A 20,001-nucleotide genomic window follows, 5' to 3' on the forward strand; every position below is an offset into this window, starting at 1 on the left:
GACCTGAAATGACTCATTTAATCATCCAAAACATTATGGAACACATTAATTAACTGAAAAATGTTGCATAGTATGCCTTTAAGGTTGAACTGTTTCTATTCAGGGGCACTAATGTGGAGTTGGACTGAATGCATATTTATGTCATGCTTTTCAGGTTTTTGTTTGAAAAACAAAAAGTTACACCATGTGTCCTCCTCTTTCTGTCGGCGTGTCACCAAAAAAATACCCAATAAACTGCAATTTTTTGTTATAAATAAGTGTGAATAAGGCGAGATTTATGAAATCTCCTGCTGTATTTCTGTATCTGGAATGAAGGACCACCTTACAAATGCGAACAGGTGGCCGTGAGCCAAAAACCTTTTTTTGAGCTTGGTTTCCCTCATTTCCCATGCATTCCAGCTGTTGGTGCAGAGATAAGCACTGGCTTTGAGAGATTAGCCCTAAATTCAAACAAACAGCACTCTTTGACCTACGAGGATGTTCACATTTTTTAACATTTGTGAGGAAGACACAATAGCAGCTCTGATATCAGAATGTAAAGCGTCATTTGTTGACACTCTGATCAGTAGGGAGTGTCAAAAATAATTAACCTCCGACATCAGCAATTACAGGAGATATCCTCATTGAGAAGCTTTCTCACTATCCAATCATACTTCACTGAAAACATCTTTAAGATAAAAAAAAAAAAAAGAAGAGGACGCTTAAGAGAAGTGATTTTTCTTTGCAGTTATAAAGGATTCTTTTACTGTAGGGAGGGATGAATGTATCCTGCGTTATGCCCATCTGGCTGCAGCAAGCAAACAGAGAAGGAAAACATTCCCCTGAAGCATCACTGAAGGAAAAGGAAATTATGTGCTCCTTGATAGGAATTTTTTTCTTGATAAGGGCAAGGCAGTGCAAAGAGTTTGTTAGGTGGTGTTCTCAAACATGTGGAGGACATGGCAGGGATCGTATAGAGATGCTTGCATTAGACACACTTTGCGGCTGCATGCCTCTGCGCTGATGGAAGGGCCAAATGTGAGCTGAGAGCCAGAAGCCTCTATTACAAGGACAATTGTGCTTGTTTGCTCAGCATGTGCGTCAGGCAGCACTTTGATGTGTCAGCCTCCCATACCGGACTGACAGAGAGGCTGGGGAATGTGTGACCTGTGTAAAAAGCATTTTAGAGAAACATCTCAAGCTGCTCCATGTTTCTTTCTTTCTTTTTTTTTTTTTTTTTTTTTGCTTAATAGAACAGAATACCAATAAATATAAAACGGGAAGTCATACCCAAGAGTTTTGCAAGATTGCGAAAAGTGTAAACATGCCATATATCAGCTCTGCAGATGCAGGATGGTGTGAGTTTCCTATCAACCTCTTGGTTCAGATAACAACCACAGGATCATTAACATTCTAGGGTGCATACCAGCATCACCAGTAAAATCCAGCTATTGCTGCATGACATTCTATCCCTCTTCTCTTCTCCTGCCTGCTCTGCGCTGTCTCCTATCATCTATAGAAATTCCTCAAAGTCTTGAAAGGGAAGGCTGCCCAGTCTACTACTAAATAGCAGCAGGAATCCCTAAGTCCAAGATTCAATCCCCTCGTCTCCACTGCTGCATGTGCAGCTGCTGCAAAGTGTGCAACACACCACGAGGTTTGCAGAGTTCCAGCTGAAAGCAGCTCTGCAGATTTATAAGGGGTTCACATGCTGGCATGCAAATGTTTGGTGAAAGTGTTTCCCCTCTGAGAGCCATTTGATGAAATCAACAAAATCTTTAAATTTGTTGTGATTTGCCTTTGGTTAAAACTTAAAAGGTGAAACCAGAATGAATGAAAATGTATTAGAAATGTTTAGACTTTTAAAATCTTGTGCAAAAAAATCATCTACAAAGTTTAAAATCATCCACAAAGTTGTCAGATTATCTGCAAATTAATCCAAATACAGTATGTTCACAAAGACAGTAAAATATGTAGAGAGCAACACAATTTTTTAGGTAGATGTAAAGTTGGTTTCATCTGCTGTACAATACTTTTGGCCTTTAAAAAGGTTTTTCTTCCTTTTAGTTTTTTATTGTTACACTTAAATGTTCCAGAGTGTACTACTTTGAAAGAGATTATGTAAAATTAAAGAAAAACCTATCCAAAGTTATCTGATCTTTTTTTGAATAAGGTTGCTGTCCAGTTTATTAAAACCCAAATAAACTGGGATTGGTGAAATTTTTTGAGAAATCAAATTCAAATTAAATTTCAGCATCACATGCACTTAAAATATAACACCTTAAAATAAACAAGACCTGTAGGAGATCATAAAGTAGGACAGAAGACAGAAAAAAAAGCAGTACAACATGCCCAGTTCTATAGATGTCTCTGTCTAGTTTTGTTAAAAGTTTTCAGACATAATAATATAGCTCAAACTTGCATCCTCAGTGATCAGCTACATTCAGACATCTGGTATTCACAGAGTTAAAGCTACAAAAAGCCTTTAAATTAAAATAGAAGTTAGAACATAATTAAAATGTAAATTTGATATCTAATAATGGGGAGAAAGATGGAGACAATCCTGCGTCTCAGAATCTGATCCATCATCTACCATGCTTCATCCTCTAGATGCATCTCCTCGCCCATATGCCTGAATCTAATGAGTTGCTTGTCAAGACGGTTCTGCAGAGCTGAATAACATGCTGAGGGAAAAAATAAAGGTGTGTTGGAGAAGGTATGCATCTAAAAGTTGCAGGACAGTAGCTCTCAAGGACTGGACTCCAACAGCTCCAAGCCCCTGTTTGCATTCCTCTACTTTCATTTTTTTTCTATTAACCGACCAACTGGACAGCTTATCTTCATGCTTCATGTTTCCCTCATAGGTGTCATGTAATGTCTTTATCAGTATGTATAGAAGTAAAGAGGAGATTTGGTGAAAGTATAGAGTAGAAAGTACCGATATTTGTGTTCAAACTTATTGATTAAAAGTAAAAATGCAACGTGAAGTGAAGTACAGATACAGAAAAAAGTCATTCAAGTACAACAACTAAGTGTTTATACTTAGAACTGTGTTGTAAAACATTAAAAAAGTTATTAACAGTTAATAATGCTTGTAAACAAGAAGCACCACATTCCCCCCTTTAGCATGAGAAATTAAAAGAAGGCAATCATTTAATGTCTAAATAAATTAAAAAAACTATACAGGTGTCATTTTTAAGTGAAATTGGATCATACTGTAACGTATAGTTATATGTAACCTTAAAGAGCCTTAGGATTGATTATCTAAATGCAGTACAATGTTAGTTTAACGTACAACCTGGATTTATTTGGGGCTGAATAAGAGAAGTAATTCAGCTTTTATGTTCAAAAATTTTCCATTTTATAACAACCCATTTTCAAATTTTAGGAGATATCATGTCTCAGGGGAGAAAAACGACAGGTTCTGGTTTTGGGGGAGTTTTTTAAACTAGAACTTTTAGGTAACAAATTCATTAAATGCAGTTTTGCAATAATAGATGTATCCTTTTCAACATCACTGCTTGTCAAGCCTTTTTAATATTGCATAGGTTAGCGAAAACCTTTTAACATCAAGGTATTAAGATCTACAAAATAAACTCAAACAAAGAGCTGCTAACATCTTTGGAACTAAATTAATAGAAAACCATCATTGAAAATATAAACCTTTTTATCTGTGTGTCTTATTAAAGCTGAGCTGGTATGTGGGCTAACGCTCATCATTTTGTCACATTTAGACAGCACTGAAAGGAGTATTTCTAACCTATGGAGAACACCTGCTGGTGTGATAAATCATGCGCACACAAAGGGAAAAAAGTCAAACGTCAATGCCAATAAAGCCCTTTAAGCCAGTTAAAAATGTAAAGCTTCTCTGACAGCATCAGAGACCGAAAGCTGGCAAGTGCTGCATGTGCAGAAGGTAAAGCGCCAAGCAGAGAGCTCCTTTTTCCATCGGTATGACACGGGGCACATCAAATCTTGCATGAAAAGAAAATCAGCGTGCAAATTTCCTGTTTTCTTTATCACTGTGACGCTTCTCCCACACTTCCTTTTTTCATGGACAGCGAAGCATCCTGGGCGTCTGAAGCTTTCTGTAGTTTTTCTTTCTGATTGATCATGTGACAGGAAACGAGAAACGTCGTGTAAACAGATCAGGCTTCTTACGGAAATGCATATTTCAATAGGGGAGTTAAAAGTAACAATTTTACACAAAGCAGTTATGAAAAGTATAAGCATCAAGTCGTCTAAACCCTCCGAAAATAAGACAGGGTGTAAGAAATATGACTGATAATGCATACTTGGTAGGAGATAGGGGATGTATTAATTCTTTCAGATGCATTTACCTTCACCACACATATCTGAATAAAATACAGCTTAATGAAAAAGTTTAAAGCAATTGCAGAGGAATGGGATGCAATATTCTGAGCATGGAGTCAGCTTGCCTCAGACTGTAAAACACACCCTCTCCCTCCAAAAAGAATAAATAAAACTATCCACTTCCTGCCTCATCTGGACACAAGGCCACGCCACAGCCAGGCGACGGGCTGACTGGCAACCGAGCTTTGATTTCATTGTTACAACAGAGGTGAATGACATGCACCACGTCCCTGTCCTCTCAACCAGTAGTGCGGGGGACGGGTACCTCCAACATCCTGCCAGAGGAGGGGTGTAACATTAAGGATGCAGCAACAAGCCATCTGGGCCAGCTTCCTATGTTTTAAAAGCTCTGTCCCTGACCAAAACTTCCCGTATCTTCCTCACAGGCACACCGGACAACTCGGCCTCTTCCTCTGTGCCGGAACATTTTGGCTTGTCATCATTTTCGTAACTGAGAAATTGCTTCCCCTGAACATTCTGGTAAACAACTTGCCCTGGGTTGACAGAGAATGACATTTCTATTTGACTAAAAACTAGGATATTTTTTCTTTTAAAGGAAAATGTGAAAATATAGAGGAAAATATTTACGCCTTCCAAGCTTTTTATAAACTTGCCCGCTTGTTCCCTCGTAAAGCTCCTACTTCAATTACGTAGAGAAGACAACTTTGAAAAGAGCTGCTGTAGAGATTGTAGAAACTCCTGTCCGACACAAAATACTCTGTTTGAGTTTGTTAGCTATGCCATAAGTGTGTACCAACATGAAGGGGTTTCAGCTTTCCACAAACTTTCAACCCATTAAACTAGAATTGCTGCAGGATCTTCTAAAGCAGAGACAAGTAATGAAAATATTATAGGATTATTCTCCCCAACACCAGAAATAAAAAGGTCCATCTCCAAAGGAGAGTCTAACATCCCTAAAAAGACTGCTCCATTTAAAGAAGACCCATGCTTAGGGACCGCTCCAGTTCACACCAAAGGTCACATCCTAAAGATGCCAACATAACAGTAACATCCGCAAAAACACAAAAAAATGACACCCTGAGGTTCCCAAACCTTCTTCCCACACAGACACCTTAAGATCCTGTCCATGGAAACCACAAACAGGATGAGGAAACCAAACTCCCATGATCCCTTTGGCAGTTCTGTAGGAGTAAATCTGTTTGACTGTTTAACTGCCAAGACAAGAAACAATAACGCGCCTCCTATATCTGAGGTTTCCAAATCAGTTGGGGCCCCCTTTTTAACATCCTAATGTAGGTTTTACCTGATATTCTAAAACAAGGATGCCTTGATAGTGAGAAAAAAAAAAAACACTCTATATTTCCCTTTCTCAAAGAATGGGGTCCCCTCCTCAATCTTAACTCTAAAGGTGTGTATAGGAGAAAAGAAAGGATATTGTTTGTCTTCTGGTCTGATTGCGAGTTGGAAACTCACACATCGCTCCCTAAGAGATGGGTTAAATGTTGAGGCTAAATTTCCCTGCTGAGGAACGATAAAGGGATTTTTTCCTATTTCAATTCTCCGTTGAACATTCGAGATGAATATCAACCCGAAAAGCTGAAAAATCTTAGCAATCTTTAGTATTTTGGGCTGAATCTCATCCACTCCAACTGCTCTGCCACTGGGAAACTTTTTTGGCGTCATCTTTGATGCCTGTATTAGGTTAGCCTGGCCAGCCAGACTGAAATACACAAAGCGTAATTCATCTGGTAAACAGGAAAGAATTTTACGATGCGTCACGCTCAGTGCCTTTTTGCTTTTTTGCTAGCAAAACAGCAAGATGGCGACTGTAACAGAGCAATGCTTTAATGATGGTCTTTCTGATGTCATAAATCAGATTGATCCGGCTTTAAAACCTCAACAACTGACAAGTTATTGTCATTTTGTATTGGATATTTTACAGACATGTTTCCCGGACTGCAAAATTACAAAAACATGTGACTTCGAGATTTTGAGTCACATCCAAAATTTTCCAATTAGTTCTAACCTGATGGTGCTGACCCCGTCAGTTTCGCCTTGGAAATCGAGTTGTACCGTCTCTTTGCCAGACTGCCTGTTCAGGCTAGTATTAGGCAGTAGTGCTGCAGAGCTTGTGTTAGTTTGAACAAAAACAGGAAAAAAATGGAGATTCTGTTTCAGCAAGGGCTGGACCATATGGCCAGAATTTATACCATGACATACATTTCTGAATTTCGATCAGTAGGATCTAATTTTAATTTCGATATATAAACAAAATAAAAGCATCAGAAAGATTTCTAATGATATGCACCAATATTTTATTCTTTACCCCCCTAGCTTCAGCATTTCTATATGTTGTCCCTATATTAGTGTTTTAAATAAATCTAACTTTGTTTGCATCTCAGCCAATGAAAAACAGCCTCTGTTGTCCATCCTTTTAACCTTACTGCCTTCGAGTTCGAGCCGCAGATCTCCTGTTGAGCTACTTCAGTGCGGAAGCTTCACATACTGAAGAAAACAAGGGAAACTAGGGAGTACAGGGTCAACTATTATAGTATTGAATACCTGAAGGGAGGAAAGCGAGCAATTTCCTCAGGCTTTGCCAATAAACTTTTTCCCATGGATATGAATCCACCTTGAAATCCAAGCAACAGGTACAGAGAGATCAGTTATGTATACTTAAAGCACACACAGCTCTCTAAGACTGAGCTGGATCTTAAAAGTGCTCTTGAGGCTGAGTCTAGTAATCCATCCATCCATCTTTTACTGCTTGTCAATCAGGATCATGGGGAGTGGGTGCCTTATCTCCAGCAGTCTTTAGGCATAAGAAACGGTACACCTTAGATAGACAACACAGAGACACAACCATGTGTGCATGCACTAGCACCTACGAGTCATTTAGAGTCACCGATTATTAGCCCAATAGTTATATTTTTGGACTATGGGAGAAAGCTGAAAAACCCAGGAAGAACATGCAATCTCCATGCTGAAAGTCCTTGAATATGCCCATTTGGCTGCACTGTGGCACAGTGTGGAGCACTGAATACTATGGAGAAAAGTGCTCTAAAAGATTAACGTTTCTAAGCAACAAAGTCACCTTTAAGTGTTGCATCGACTTTATTATAGCATATGTGCCTCAAGACTCAGTTTACGATCATGAGTACGGAGATCACTCCTCCATAAAACGTTCCTCAAGAGTCTACCTATACCAAATGCAATAAATGACTTTATGGGCTCACGTTGGTGAAAGACTGAATGCCATGAAGAAAAATCAATTCATGCAGCAAATCTACAGCTTCAGATTACTGTTTATTCAGTCAATTGTCTTTTATAACTCTCCTGAAGGCTTTAACATACAAGCGATTTTTATGTAAAATGAATCATCTTTCCTGTTCATGGATATTTTAAGGGCCAAGCAACAAAAACAACATTCAAAACACGTTTACTACAAAATGAAATTTCAGACCGACTTAAAAAATAAACTGAGCAGTAAACAGAAGGCATAAAAAGAAAAATCTATAGATTAACGCTCATAGGCATTCAAACATGTCGGTGTCTTTTTTTTATGTAAAGAATAAAAAAGCAAAAACAAGGACCTACTTAAAGACAAGTTGTTTGAGGGACATTATCTTTGAATATAAGAATTTACACATTTTTTTTCTCCAGCATTTTATTATCATTGGACTGTTACAAGTACAGACCAACGAAATGAACTCTCTACATCAAACCCATCCCCTTGGGGAGCAGTGGGCTTCCATTGTGCAGTGCCCAGGGAGAGATGTGGGGTTAAGGGTCTTGCTCAGGGACCCAGAGTGGCATTCTGTGGGAGTGGGGCTTGAACTCAGAACCTCTGGATTCCAAGCGTAAAGCCCTAACCACTAGGCCACCACTCCCAAAAACAGGAATTAGCTTGAAGGGTCTCACTTAAGGCCACATCGACACCCTACTAACTCTGGCAGCTCATTCCCTCCAGCTGGGATACGAACCCAGGCTTCTTGTTTGTAGAATGTGTAACTTGCCACAGCCGCTAGGAATTTCTCAATATGTGTACTTGTGTGTTCTCATGTGCTCGTGAAACGTCATCATCCTCAGCCTTAGTACTGTTCCAATTCACAAGAACAGCAGACCGAGAATAGACAAAGGGCGTTTCTCAATTCACGAGAACGCGAGTACGTACTCGCGTTCTCGTGAAGTCCGTTCTTGGCGAGAACGCAGGAAGATCGGACTTGACAAGAACGCGAGCACGCAAGCACGTATGTGTATTGGAACAGAAGCGTACTCGTGACGTCATCACATGCAACGTTCTTTAGCATTTCTTTAACAGTCAAAACTATTTATTCCCTACACAAAACATTTTGAAAACAATATTTTTAATTTCTAAAGCTTAAAAAACATTTAAAAAAATTACCGAACCGCAAAAAACCGCCATCAGAACGAGCGGTAGTTCACACATAACTAGACCGAGAGAAGTGCACTACAGACGGGGTAAATTTAGCCCTGGCTGCGGTTACCCTCGGAGGTCTGCTGGTCACTCTGCTCCGCTCAACGTCGGACTTTTTTTTTTTATTTCGCACTAACTCTGTAAACAGACCACACAGGGAGGCTTCAATGTATAATGTTATCGCCTCAAACGATTTCAAAACGTACTTTTGAAGAACAACAGCAGCAGAAAAGGGAATGTTTAACTTAACACTGTGAGCGCTGTCTCGAATCAAGCTGCGGCCGCGGGGCATTCTGGGGAAGCGGTCAGTATGAAGAACGCACAAGTCTGCTCTGATGCATGCTCGATAAAGAGGGCGGGGCGAGAACAATATCCGGGGATTTGTTGTGTTCTCGATCTGGCGTTCTCGAGAATTGGAACGGTACTCGGGCTGAGGCTGATGACGTGTCACGAGTACACGAGGACACGAGTACGCTCAAGAACGCATATTGAGAAACGCCCATGTTTCTGGTTGTTCTCGCCCCTCCCTATTTACCCAGCATGCATCAGAGCAGATTTGTCCATTCTTTAGATTGACAGCTGTCCCAGCATGCACTGCTGCAACAGCAGCTTTCAAAGGAGCGCTCCACTGAAAGTTAAAAGTTCTCTTTTCTGTTGCTGTTGTTCAATAAAAGTACGTTTTAAGATCATTTGAGGTGAAAATATTATATTTTAAAGAGTCACTATATGGTCCATTTACCGATTTAATTCGCTTTTTTTTTATTTACGAAGTTGAGAGGACCTCCGAGGCTAACAGCAGCCAGGGCTGACCTCGGTATGTCTGCAGCAGCCCTCTCTCGGCATAGCCGTGTGTGAAGTACTGCTGGCTCTGATAGCAAGTTTTTTGTTTTATTTGGCAAAATGTTCATTTGATTTGTGTTTATCTGACTGTAAATTACTATTCCCCCACTAAATTAAAAAGTAATAATTTATTATTATCTAGAGACTATTAATAACAGGAGGTGAAATGGGCATGTGGTGATGTCATCAGTTCTGTTGCAATTGACCCATATTTATGCTGCGTGCTCCCGTTCTCCATACTTTCCTGTGTTCTTCTCAAGAACATACTTGGCGAGGACACAAGTCCGTACTCGCATTCTAGTGAATTGAGAAACGGTCTGTGTTTGTCTCTTAAAGATACGGATACATGTTTGTCATAATTTACATCTGGAGTCAGATATTAAAAGGCAGAGTCAATAATACTGTTGACTGGGAACTGTCAACAGTATTATTGAACTGATTTTGTTCTTTCAAATCGCTTACTTTGATTTCATAGAGAGAAAGAACCATTATATGTCCAGGTGTTAAAAGTCCTCATTTTCTTTCACCTTCTCCCTGCTTTTTAGATTACTGGCTGAATTTTAATTCCCAGAACGGTACAAACCAGGCAAAACTGGTTGTACAGAGCACTTCTGGGAAGCCTCACTGTTATTTCACCTTCTGTTTGCGAGGTCTGGATCTCCACATGCACTGAGTATTTTGGAGCATTGTACAGAAACAAGCTCCTACAACTTTGTTTTTTTACATCCATTCTGCTCCAGCCAAGTACCCTCCTGATGGGGATAGGCTTGTCTTCAGACATAGAGTTCTGAAATGTCTGGCAGAAGGGATGATAGACAAATAAACATGCATGTTGTTGCAGAGACAACTTTTATTAGAAAATAACATTTTTTTTTTGGTGATTCTGATTGCGTGTTTCACCCTGAATCATGAAAACAGTTTTGGATTCAAAGTTTAATTAAGTTCTGTAAAAAGTTTCAGAGTCAGGAGACAAAATGTCTGCATCAACCTGTTTGTATCCAGTAAATGTTTGCAGTCAGCAGGAAACAATGTGAGGTCAACCTCTCGCATTGCTAGGAACAAACACATTTCCTCAACAGGTTTGAAACACTGTAAATGAAGTTATTCTGCTGCTGGAAGTTTTCTCTTTGACACATGAGGTCTGGTACTAATTCAACTTGTACTGACAAATCATGCTGAAGGCCATTTGATTGAATACAGGTAAACAGTCGGTTTAGAGAGAAAAACAGGCGGAATGCTCTGGTCAAAACCAACTTAGATGCATCTAATCTGCATGAATAAAACAAAAACATTGCTAAATGATAGAAAAATAGATGATAAAGATGATAAAGGCTATGATATCTTAGGGGAACTAAAATAAAGAATGAGAGAAGATTCAGACTGAGCAGATCAGCATTCTAAGCAGACTGTAATAACCAACTCAACTTGTCTGTACTCTGGTAGTATCAATAAAAAGGGACAACTTTATGAATTTGGCTCAAATTTGCTGGATTTACTCTCACCTACTCAAACAAAATCAGATGAATTACAATCAGAACTTCTATAAACTTCAAAAAGCACTTTAGTGGCATTTTATGACACTAAAAACAGCTTATTATTGGAAGAGAAGTGTCGTTTCACAGTTTCTTACAAAAAAAAACAAATAATAATTGTAAAGTGCACTTTTATTTAGCCCACTTTAAACACAGATAACCCTAAATCTACACAAAACCAAATCCCCTCCAAAGCCGCTTTACTATTACTCATACACTGCAGCAGATTAGCAAGAAAACAGCTATTTTTCCGAGACAGCTGTAGGTGTCCTGTTTCAAGTTTGCCACAAACCATGAAGAGGACACAGCAAACATGGTGATGATCTGGTCAGAGGCGATCTATAAACCCGACATCCCTGCTGTGAAACATGAGGATGGCAGATTTATTCTGTCAGGATGCTTTTCTTTAGCAGCTCAGAGAAGTTTATTAGGTTTGATGGGGGATGGATGGAGCTGAATAAAGGGGAATCCTGGAAAAATATCATGTCAAAGGTAGCAGAAACGTAAGACTGTGTAGGTTGTTCAGCTTCAGCTGAAAAACAAGCTAAAACATAAAGACAGCATTAGGATGGAAGGGTTTAGATAAATTATTTATGTGATAGGATGACCCAGTCAAAGTCCAGACTAGATCTACTAAAAAAGAAATCTGCAGAAATGTTGCCCATTTTTACAGGAGATGAAAAAGGTTCTAAACAGAGTTTTACTCAAAAGGACTCAATGCAAATGTCTGGCATATCATCCATTCATTTTCCGTCATGCTTATCCCTGCTGGGGCTGCAAGGGGTGCTGGTGCCTATCTCCAGCTGTCTATGGGTGAGAGCCAGGGTACACCCTGGACAGGTTGCCAGTCTATCGCAGGGCAACACAGAGACAAACAACCATTCACACAAACACCCACACCTAAAGAGAATTTAGAGAAGCTAATTAACCTAAACGTCATGTTTTTGGACTGTGGGAGGAAGCCGGAGTACCTGGAAAGAACACACACATGCTCAGGGAGAATATGCAAACTCCATGCCAGGAATCAAACCAAAGGATTATGAGCTTTATCTATTTTTTTTTAGGTTTCCAGCATTATGAGCTTTATTTCCCCCTTGAACAGCCACACAGCTCACAACAATCAAAGGTTTGATAATAACACTTTAATAAGTTAGATGTAAAAAACATATAATGAAAAACAACCAGTGGAGGACATTTTCTTCTGCTCACTTTGAATGTTTGTTGATTAGAAAATCCTTTGTTTTTCTTGATAAGCAGGGTATTCAATTGATGTGATGCAAAACAAATAACTGATGTAGATTAAAATTAGTTAGAAACTTCATATTTGTCTTAAAATAAGTTGTAATGTTTGCTTTATAAAGGAAGGCGTAAAGAATTGGAAATATTCTTCACTAATTAGAGATAAGAAAAAAAATGTTAGGCTTAATCCTAGTCTGAATTCAACTGACCAATCACAGCACGGGAGGCTTGCCCATAATGCAGCTGAGTTTTTCTGAAAGTGTAACAGTGAATAGAGCAACTGCAATGGAGCAACATTTTATTGATGATTTATTATTTCCAAGAAGAGTTGTTTATATTGATAAAATCTCAACAATTGGCTTCAATAAGAGCTTTTCTCTGTCTAAAAACTATGTTTTTGCATCGTATCCGGCATTATCTGATCCGTTTTAAACTGTTTCCAATGATTCTGCTAATCCCGCCTTTAAAATCAGGCTTTACCTACTCCTGTTCAGACTGATGTAACGGCTTAAATTATTCTGGTTGGCCAGTCATGCTTAATCCAATAAAAAAATCTATTTTTTTTGCGATTTTTTAAAATTATAAAATCATAAATCATAAAAAGGTTACAGTTTGTGAGAGAAAGCAGCTTTCCTGGGGAATAACCCACCACTGAGCACAGCAAATCTTTTAATCAGAATATAAGGTCTTTAGAGGAGATCAAATCAGTTACATGTATTACAAAGGATTACGTGCAGAACTGTTTTTTTTAACTCATCTGGTTGTTTTGGCACTACCAATGTCAAAACCAATTTATTATCATTTCTAATGAGTTCAGTTTGGAAGCTCTGTTATGTTTTCCTCTGCAATAGTTCTGTCATCATTCATTTCTGCTCGTTGGTCTTTTATGACTTCAGCTTTCCCTCACTGTCAAAACAATTACATCTTAAATACTTTTCCTCTCATAAAATAAAATTCTTGCTTGACTTGTTAAGTCAATTAACCTCATATATGTCCCATAGAGAGCTTTATTTCACTCTCATTTTTGATTGCTCCACCCAATCTCCTTTTTTATTATCATAATGTTTTCATGTCAATTATCTTAATTCTAACTCATAAATAACAAGTCAAAGTATTTTATCTCTCTGAAACTTTAGCCATATCCTGCATATGGCCACTGATCTGAATGGTTTAAAAAATATGCTGAAATCAAGGAGGTATCCGTTTTGAACCCCACAGATTGCTTGTATCACTTATTACACCTACTTGGACATATTTCAGGCTTTCCCCTGTAGATTCCTAGTGTTGGGATAGCTTTTTTTTGGTGCTTTAATAAGATGACCAAGTATCCAAAGGCCCAGAGGTTTTCTGAACCTTCTGGTAGAGATAATGGAGACACCAGACCCCCTGTTTATTTGGGCTTTCCAGCAGAAAAACCTTCCCACAGGGTGCAGCAGCAGCAGCATTCCCAGCCCATCTGAGCTGCTCTCCAGCTGATGGAAGAAAATATTGTATGTCTGGCATGATAAGTTTGCTCCTTTGAGTCCTGAGGTTGAATTCTGAAATCAGCACTGAGGTTATTGTTGGCCAGTAAAAACTCAACATCCATGAGTCGACAGCTAAAATCACACCCGGGGTGGGGTGTCAGATTTCTGGGATGATCTCTTCAAGTGGCGGTAGACGTAGTATTAGCTAAACATCATTATTTCAGTTTAAAATAGGCTCGACTTTATTTTTCAAAGTATATCTAATAAATATTATTTTTTAACATAAATTTACAAGGTTTTCTTATAAACCTACAAACATTATTATTACTATCATTATTATAAAGGAGTAATTTGGCTGCAAAATAACTGTGAGGAGATCAAACAATCAGTTTTAGCCATAGATTCCCAGATCTCCACATAATTACTCCCAAACTTCTTTAGCAGTTTGGGAACCTGAATATTTGAAGCAGTGTGGCTTTGATAGAAGGACTTTTCAAATGTTTCCAGTTGTATCTTTTGTTTTTTGTTTTTTGCAGCTGCATAGATGGTATCTCCTCTCCCCTTTAAAAGATGATCTGATCTGGTAGGTTTTCAATCTGCTTTCTCCCTCTTTTCCATTCTGATTCTCTCAACTGAGTTGAGGCATTTAATTCCTGCAATGCAATGTCCCTCTCTTACATGCTTTGCCTCCAGCATTCATTGTCACACTTTGTGATGTCACACAAAACACTTATTAGGATTTTATTCCATCAATCGGCAAAAAGTCACTTTATTATTAACTGGGACGAAAAGGATAACATTTCGTTTTCAATAGTTTTGACAATCTGTATAACTGTATTGTTAGTCCTCTGCTAATTTTATATAAAAAAACAGAAATCATCTAAACAATAAATGGAGTAATTTAATAGGATAAATAAAGATATACTGCAACAGCTTCAATGAACACTAGTGAGCATCACAAGATTAACCATTTTCACTTATTGCTTCATGTAGGCAGTGAAGAGGTCATGTGGTTTAAGGTTTTCTGGTCAAATGCAGCCAAGATGTGCCTTTTTGTTAGGTTAAGGTGTTGTCGAGGTGAAACATAGTAGTGGCAGTATGATGCTGAGGAGGAGGGGCATTTCTTCAGCATACGCTAAAAAGAAAATACACCTTCAACTAAGATTAACTGTTTCAATTGGTAAAAAGTAATTGAATGAAGTTAATCAAACTTCATAAATTTATAATTTCTTAAGGACGGCATTAAACTTGCAGAGATGAAAAACTAAAAACCAAATCGCATTATCCTTCACTAATCAGAGATAATCAAAAGAAATGTTTTAACAGGCTTAATCATAGCCTGGTTGCCAAACTCAGTGTTCCTGAGTCTAAAACAGGACCAACCAATCACAGCGCAGGAAACTGGCCCATAATGCAACCGAGTTTTTCTGAAAGTGTAAAAGTAAATAGAGCAGCTGCAAAGGAGCCATATTTTATTGATTCTCTTTTTTATTTCCCAGGAAAGCTGTTTATATTGATACAATTTCAACAATTGGCTGCAGTACAAGCTGTTCTTTTTCAAAAAACAATATTTTGGCATTATATCCAAGGTTATCTGATCCATTTTAAATTGTTTCTGATGAAATTATTCTGCTAATCTGGCCTTTGAAATCGCCTCTATCTCAGTATAAATAAAGCTATACTGCGACGGCTTCAATGAACACTAGTGAGCATCACAAGATGATTCATTTTCACCTAATGCTTAGTGCAGGCGGTGAAAGGGTCATGTGGTTTAAGGTGTTCTAGTTAAACAGAACCAAGATGTGCCTGTTTGTTACGGTGTTGTTGAGGTGAAACATAGTAGTGGCGGCATGATGCTGTGGAGGAGAGGCTTTTCTCCAGCACCATACTCCTTCAACTAAAATGAAATGCTTCAATTGGTAAAAGAATTTGAAACAAGTTGATCACACTTTATTAAGTTTATAAGTCGAAAACTTAAACGTTTTTAGAGAGCAGGAGCATGGAAACTGGTCAATGTTCTCTGGAAGACAGAGTTAAATTCAGATCGGACCTGAAAGACAAACACTTAAGGACTGATTTAACAGTTTGAAATTGGATAAAAGATCATCATCCAGCCGGACAACAACTCTAAACATTTAGCCAGAGATATAATGTTGCAGCTCAGATCCAAGCTTATTCATGAGTCTAACTGGATGAAAATGTATGAGAGTATCTAAGCTACCTTAGAAAAAAATGGCAAAACAAAATAAATAATCAGTTTATTCATATGCAAAGCTGAGACAGTTTTACTCCCAAAGATTTTTACTTGCCTTTGCATCTCAGTGGGGCTGAACAGAAATTTATATAGTATATAATATATAGTGTAAGTCTATATATTCAGAGTCCTTTTAAAAGGTGCTTTAACAGAAATAATATTCTTTTTTCCTTCCTTTTGTTTTTGTTTTTCTATGAGATCATTGTTAGAATATATGAAGGATGTCTTTTTTGTGTTCAAACCAAAAATGGATGAAAACTAATGAGAGTTGAAAGGTTGCACCGCATCATAAAATGATCAGATCAGATAGAGTCATAACTTTAACTGTAAGTGAGGCCTGGGTTTATTTGTTTCTGCTCTGGATGCAAACATCCAAGCCAACACAGCAGCTCCCAGATAGCGATGAAAGGAGCCGGAGTCCTGCTTCATCTGTTCTTTATGAACGGCTGTTAAACAGCAATCACAGATCCACAACTCAACATTCAGCAAAGCTGCAAACACTCGTAATGTAAAGCAGAGAAGTAAGTCAAAGGGGTGAGCAGGAGGAATGTGTTTTACATTACATACAGCCTTACATGCATTTTCCACTGGAGCACAACAATGACCACATGAATGCAGATCAGACTTCTACTTCTGGAGGATATGAACAGATCTGAACCCTCAACCCACCTCCCATTCCCCCAATTGGGTCTGGTGCAGATCAGTGGGCTGTCTTCCCGCTAAATGTGCCTCCTAAAACGTGACATACATACAAAACATTAAAGATCCCTTAAAAGTCCCACAACAAACCCTGCTATCATTTACCCCTTTGACTTTTAGAAACATCAATCACTGTCAGCTCATTTTCTTTCAAACACATCAGAATGCCTTCCCATAGGTCCTGTATGCATGCAGACTTCTTTGCTCCATTTGCTTACATTTCATCTCGAAGGAACAACAGTCAGAGTCTATAAAAGTTATCCAAGTGTCTCTTTTAAAAGATTTTAAATGTAAACAAATATTTTACTGTAAATGTATCACATTAGCTTGAAAATCACACAGATAAACAAGCTATTAGAATAAAATTAACTATTCCCTCATTATGAACTTTTATGAGTTTTAGTTAATGTATATGATGAGAAATTCTATATTTTTATCAGTTAAAACACGCTTTAGTTAAGTTTCATCATAATTTTAAACAACATCCTCTAAATTCTAATCAGTTTAATTTTAGATAAATGTCAGTTTTTTTCCCCAATCTGATTTGTTAATCCATTTTTACAAAGAAGGAAAATATTAAAAAAAAACTGAAATCGTGATGAACTTTTCAAATGTTTTCGTGTTTTTTCAAGGTGAATGTGCCACACTCAATGCACATTTTTTTCTATTGAAATTGCATCAAACTCCATAAAAAGGTGGCATGTAAACAGTTTTGGTTATGACCTCAGCTACGATTCAGATGATGAATCACTTACTTCACGTTACTCTGGGTTTAGCAGCTAAGTGGTTCTGTCTTTTGGAAAAACACCAAACAGTTTCCTACAGTTGGTGCTCAGAGGGCCTGGCTGCGCTCCTGTTAGTCTGCCCCAGGACAGCTGTGGCTATATTGCAGCTTGCCACCACCAGTGTGTAAATGAAGGATGCATGTGATGCAAAGCACTTTTGGATCCTCAGACTTGAAAAGCCCTTAATATGTTCAGGTTATTTACAGTACAATTTCACTACTTTGATATATTCTTTCTAAATAAATCATTTTTAAAAAGAAAATTAACATGTAAACATATATGCCTTGCTGTACACCTCTGGATTAAATGGTCATATGAATGATCTTTTGCTTTATGAAATTTCACGGGATGATTTATTTGCTTATACAGTTACAGTAAGTTTAACTATCACTTGACAGTAAATTCACAAATCCCTATACTTTATTTTTTTAAACAGTTGAATCCCAAAACTCATTTTTTAATTGTAGTCTGACCAATAAAGGAAAAGTTTACATTTTATTATCAAAATCCAACGATGGAGATGTACGGAAGAGGATTAGAGCCACTGAAAAAAAAAAAATTGTTAACTGATTTTTAAATTCTATTTCAGTTTAACATGGTAAAAAGTCAGAATTCTTACTTTTTTCTCAGAATTCGGACTTTAATCTCAGAATTCTGACTTAAATCTCAGAATTCTGATTTTTTTTCTCAGAATTCTTTTTTCTCAAAATTCTGACTTTAATCTCAGAATTCTGACAGATAAAAAACATGTTAGCATCAAGCCATAGCCATGTCTGTTTTAGAGACTAGCTCTCTTGTTTTAATGACCTTCTGCTCCTCCATTAATGAGGGGACACCTCAGGCACGTAAAGAGTTGCCTAATTCCATCATTTTCCACCAATGTGTCACTGGCCACCTCAAACAACTCACATCTTTGTCAGTGAAGCTGAGTGCTCCCACATCTCTTCCTTCATGGTGCCCATCTACATTAAGATCCAAAATTCTGAGATTAAAGTCAGAATTCTGTGAAAAAAGTCAGATTTCTGAGATTAAAGTCAGAATTCAGAGAAAAAAGTCAGAATTCTGACTTTTTTTCCCATTGCTGCAAAAAGTCTGATATCATGGAAGAAACTACCAGCTGAAGTATTCCAAACTTTCAGACCTACTGATACTGAAGTCTCTCACCTGAGGCGCACGCTACTCCAATCCAAATCCGGCAGAAAAGCGTAAAATCTGTCTTCATCTCCAGATCTCTAGTCCAGAATTGCACAGGCTTGATGGGATTGCTTGCAGTTAACGCCGCTGGAAAGTGTGTGAAAGTTTTTCTTTTGCTTGGTAAATTACAAAAAATCCGTGATTGTGAGAGGAGGGAGGGAGGCGGGGTGGGGAGGCGCGCGCGCTCAGGTGAACCTCGGTCAGTCTATGCGTGGAAACGGACTGGTTCTGGTTAGGAAAGCCCAAAGTTCTGAGAAACGAAAGGACATGTGGAAAAAAAAAAGAATAAAAACTCCTTTTTTTTGCCAAAAGGATGCACAAGGCACTGAATGGGATTTACAATGATTTCCCCTTCCTTTGCTCGTGACTGAAGCGCACCCACCCACTCAGTTCATAAAACAAGCTGATTTGGAGGAGTGTGGGAGAAGGGAGGTGTGTAAAGAGAGACGGGGGGGATTCACACTAACACCCATGACAAATTTCCTTCCTGCAGTATCCCATCCGTCTCTTTCTCTGTGGAGACCTGCAGCGGTTACGCGCACTGTGGAGACAGTAAAGGTCTCATTATTGCGCACTGAAGGCTGCGCTGCTGCTGGTTTCATCTCGGTGCACAACAGCTGAGATTGATTTTGTTTAGAGGTTTAAGGCATGTGGAGGAGCTCTGACATCTAAATAGCTTGGCAGGTAACCCTGATGCTGTGGGAATTTCAGCCCCCTTCCCTCCCCTCAACAGGAAGTGCCAACAAATACCTTAATATAGACAGAAGCAGCATATAAGATCCAAGACATGTTTAAAATACTCTCATATATAGGTCATTAATTCTTATTACTGAACTTTTTCAAAAAACAAAAACAACAATTTATGTTCACTGGGTTTTTATTTGACAGACCAGTTCATTGTAACGCATTGGAGAAACACCTTTCATTCTATCTGCAAATTATAAATTATTTTGTCTAGAGCTGGGATGCAACTGATGTAAAATCTATTTCCAGGTTTTCCTACTGGTTCCGTATTGGTTTTAGTTCAGTTAAGGTGTTAACTTTGAAACGCCAGCCATTCATTTGACAATCTACCAGTAAATTAAGATTATTTACATTTTAAATAAGAGAAAACATTACCTCTATTGTCTTATTTCAAGAATGTCATATTTAATTATTTTTATAAGGGCAAAAATACTCATTCCATTAGTAGCTTTTCTTATTTAACTGCTCAAATTAATGGCAAACATGTTTATTTTAG

At 38.2% G+C, this 20,001-nt stretch overlaps 1 protein-coding gene across 1 annotated transcript in view; it reads right to left on the minus strand.

Moving 5' to 3' along the window:
* flt4 (fms-related tyrosine kinase 4) overlaps nt 1-19,138 on the minus strand; it is an 85,274-nt gene extending 66,136 nt beyond the window's left edge. The window contains exon 1 of the mRNA XM_015388512.1: nt 18,732-19,138. Within this exon, the coding sequence (XP_015243998.1) occupies nt 18,732-18,789 (58 nt within the window). The 5' untranslated portion in view covers nt 18,790-19,138. The remainder of the gene's footprint in view (nt 1-18,731) is intronic.
* Nucleotides 19,139-20,001: the final 863 nt, after the last annotated feature.

Source organism: Cyprinodon variegatus, unplaced genomic scaffold (assembly GCF_000732505.1).
Source record: "Cyprinodon variegatus isolate N-32 unplaced genomic scaffold, C_variegatus-1.0 Scaffold425, whole genome shotgun sequence".
In the NCBI taxonomy this organism is placed as follows: Eukaryota; Metazoa; Chordata; class Actinopteri; order Cyprinodontiformes; family Cyprinodontidae; genus Cyprinodon; species Cyprinodon variegatus.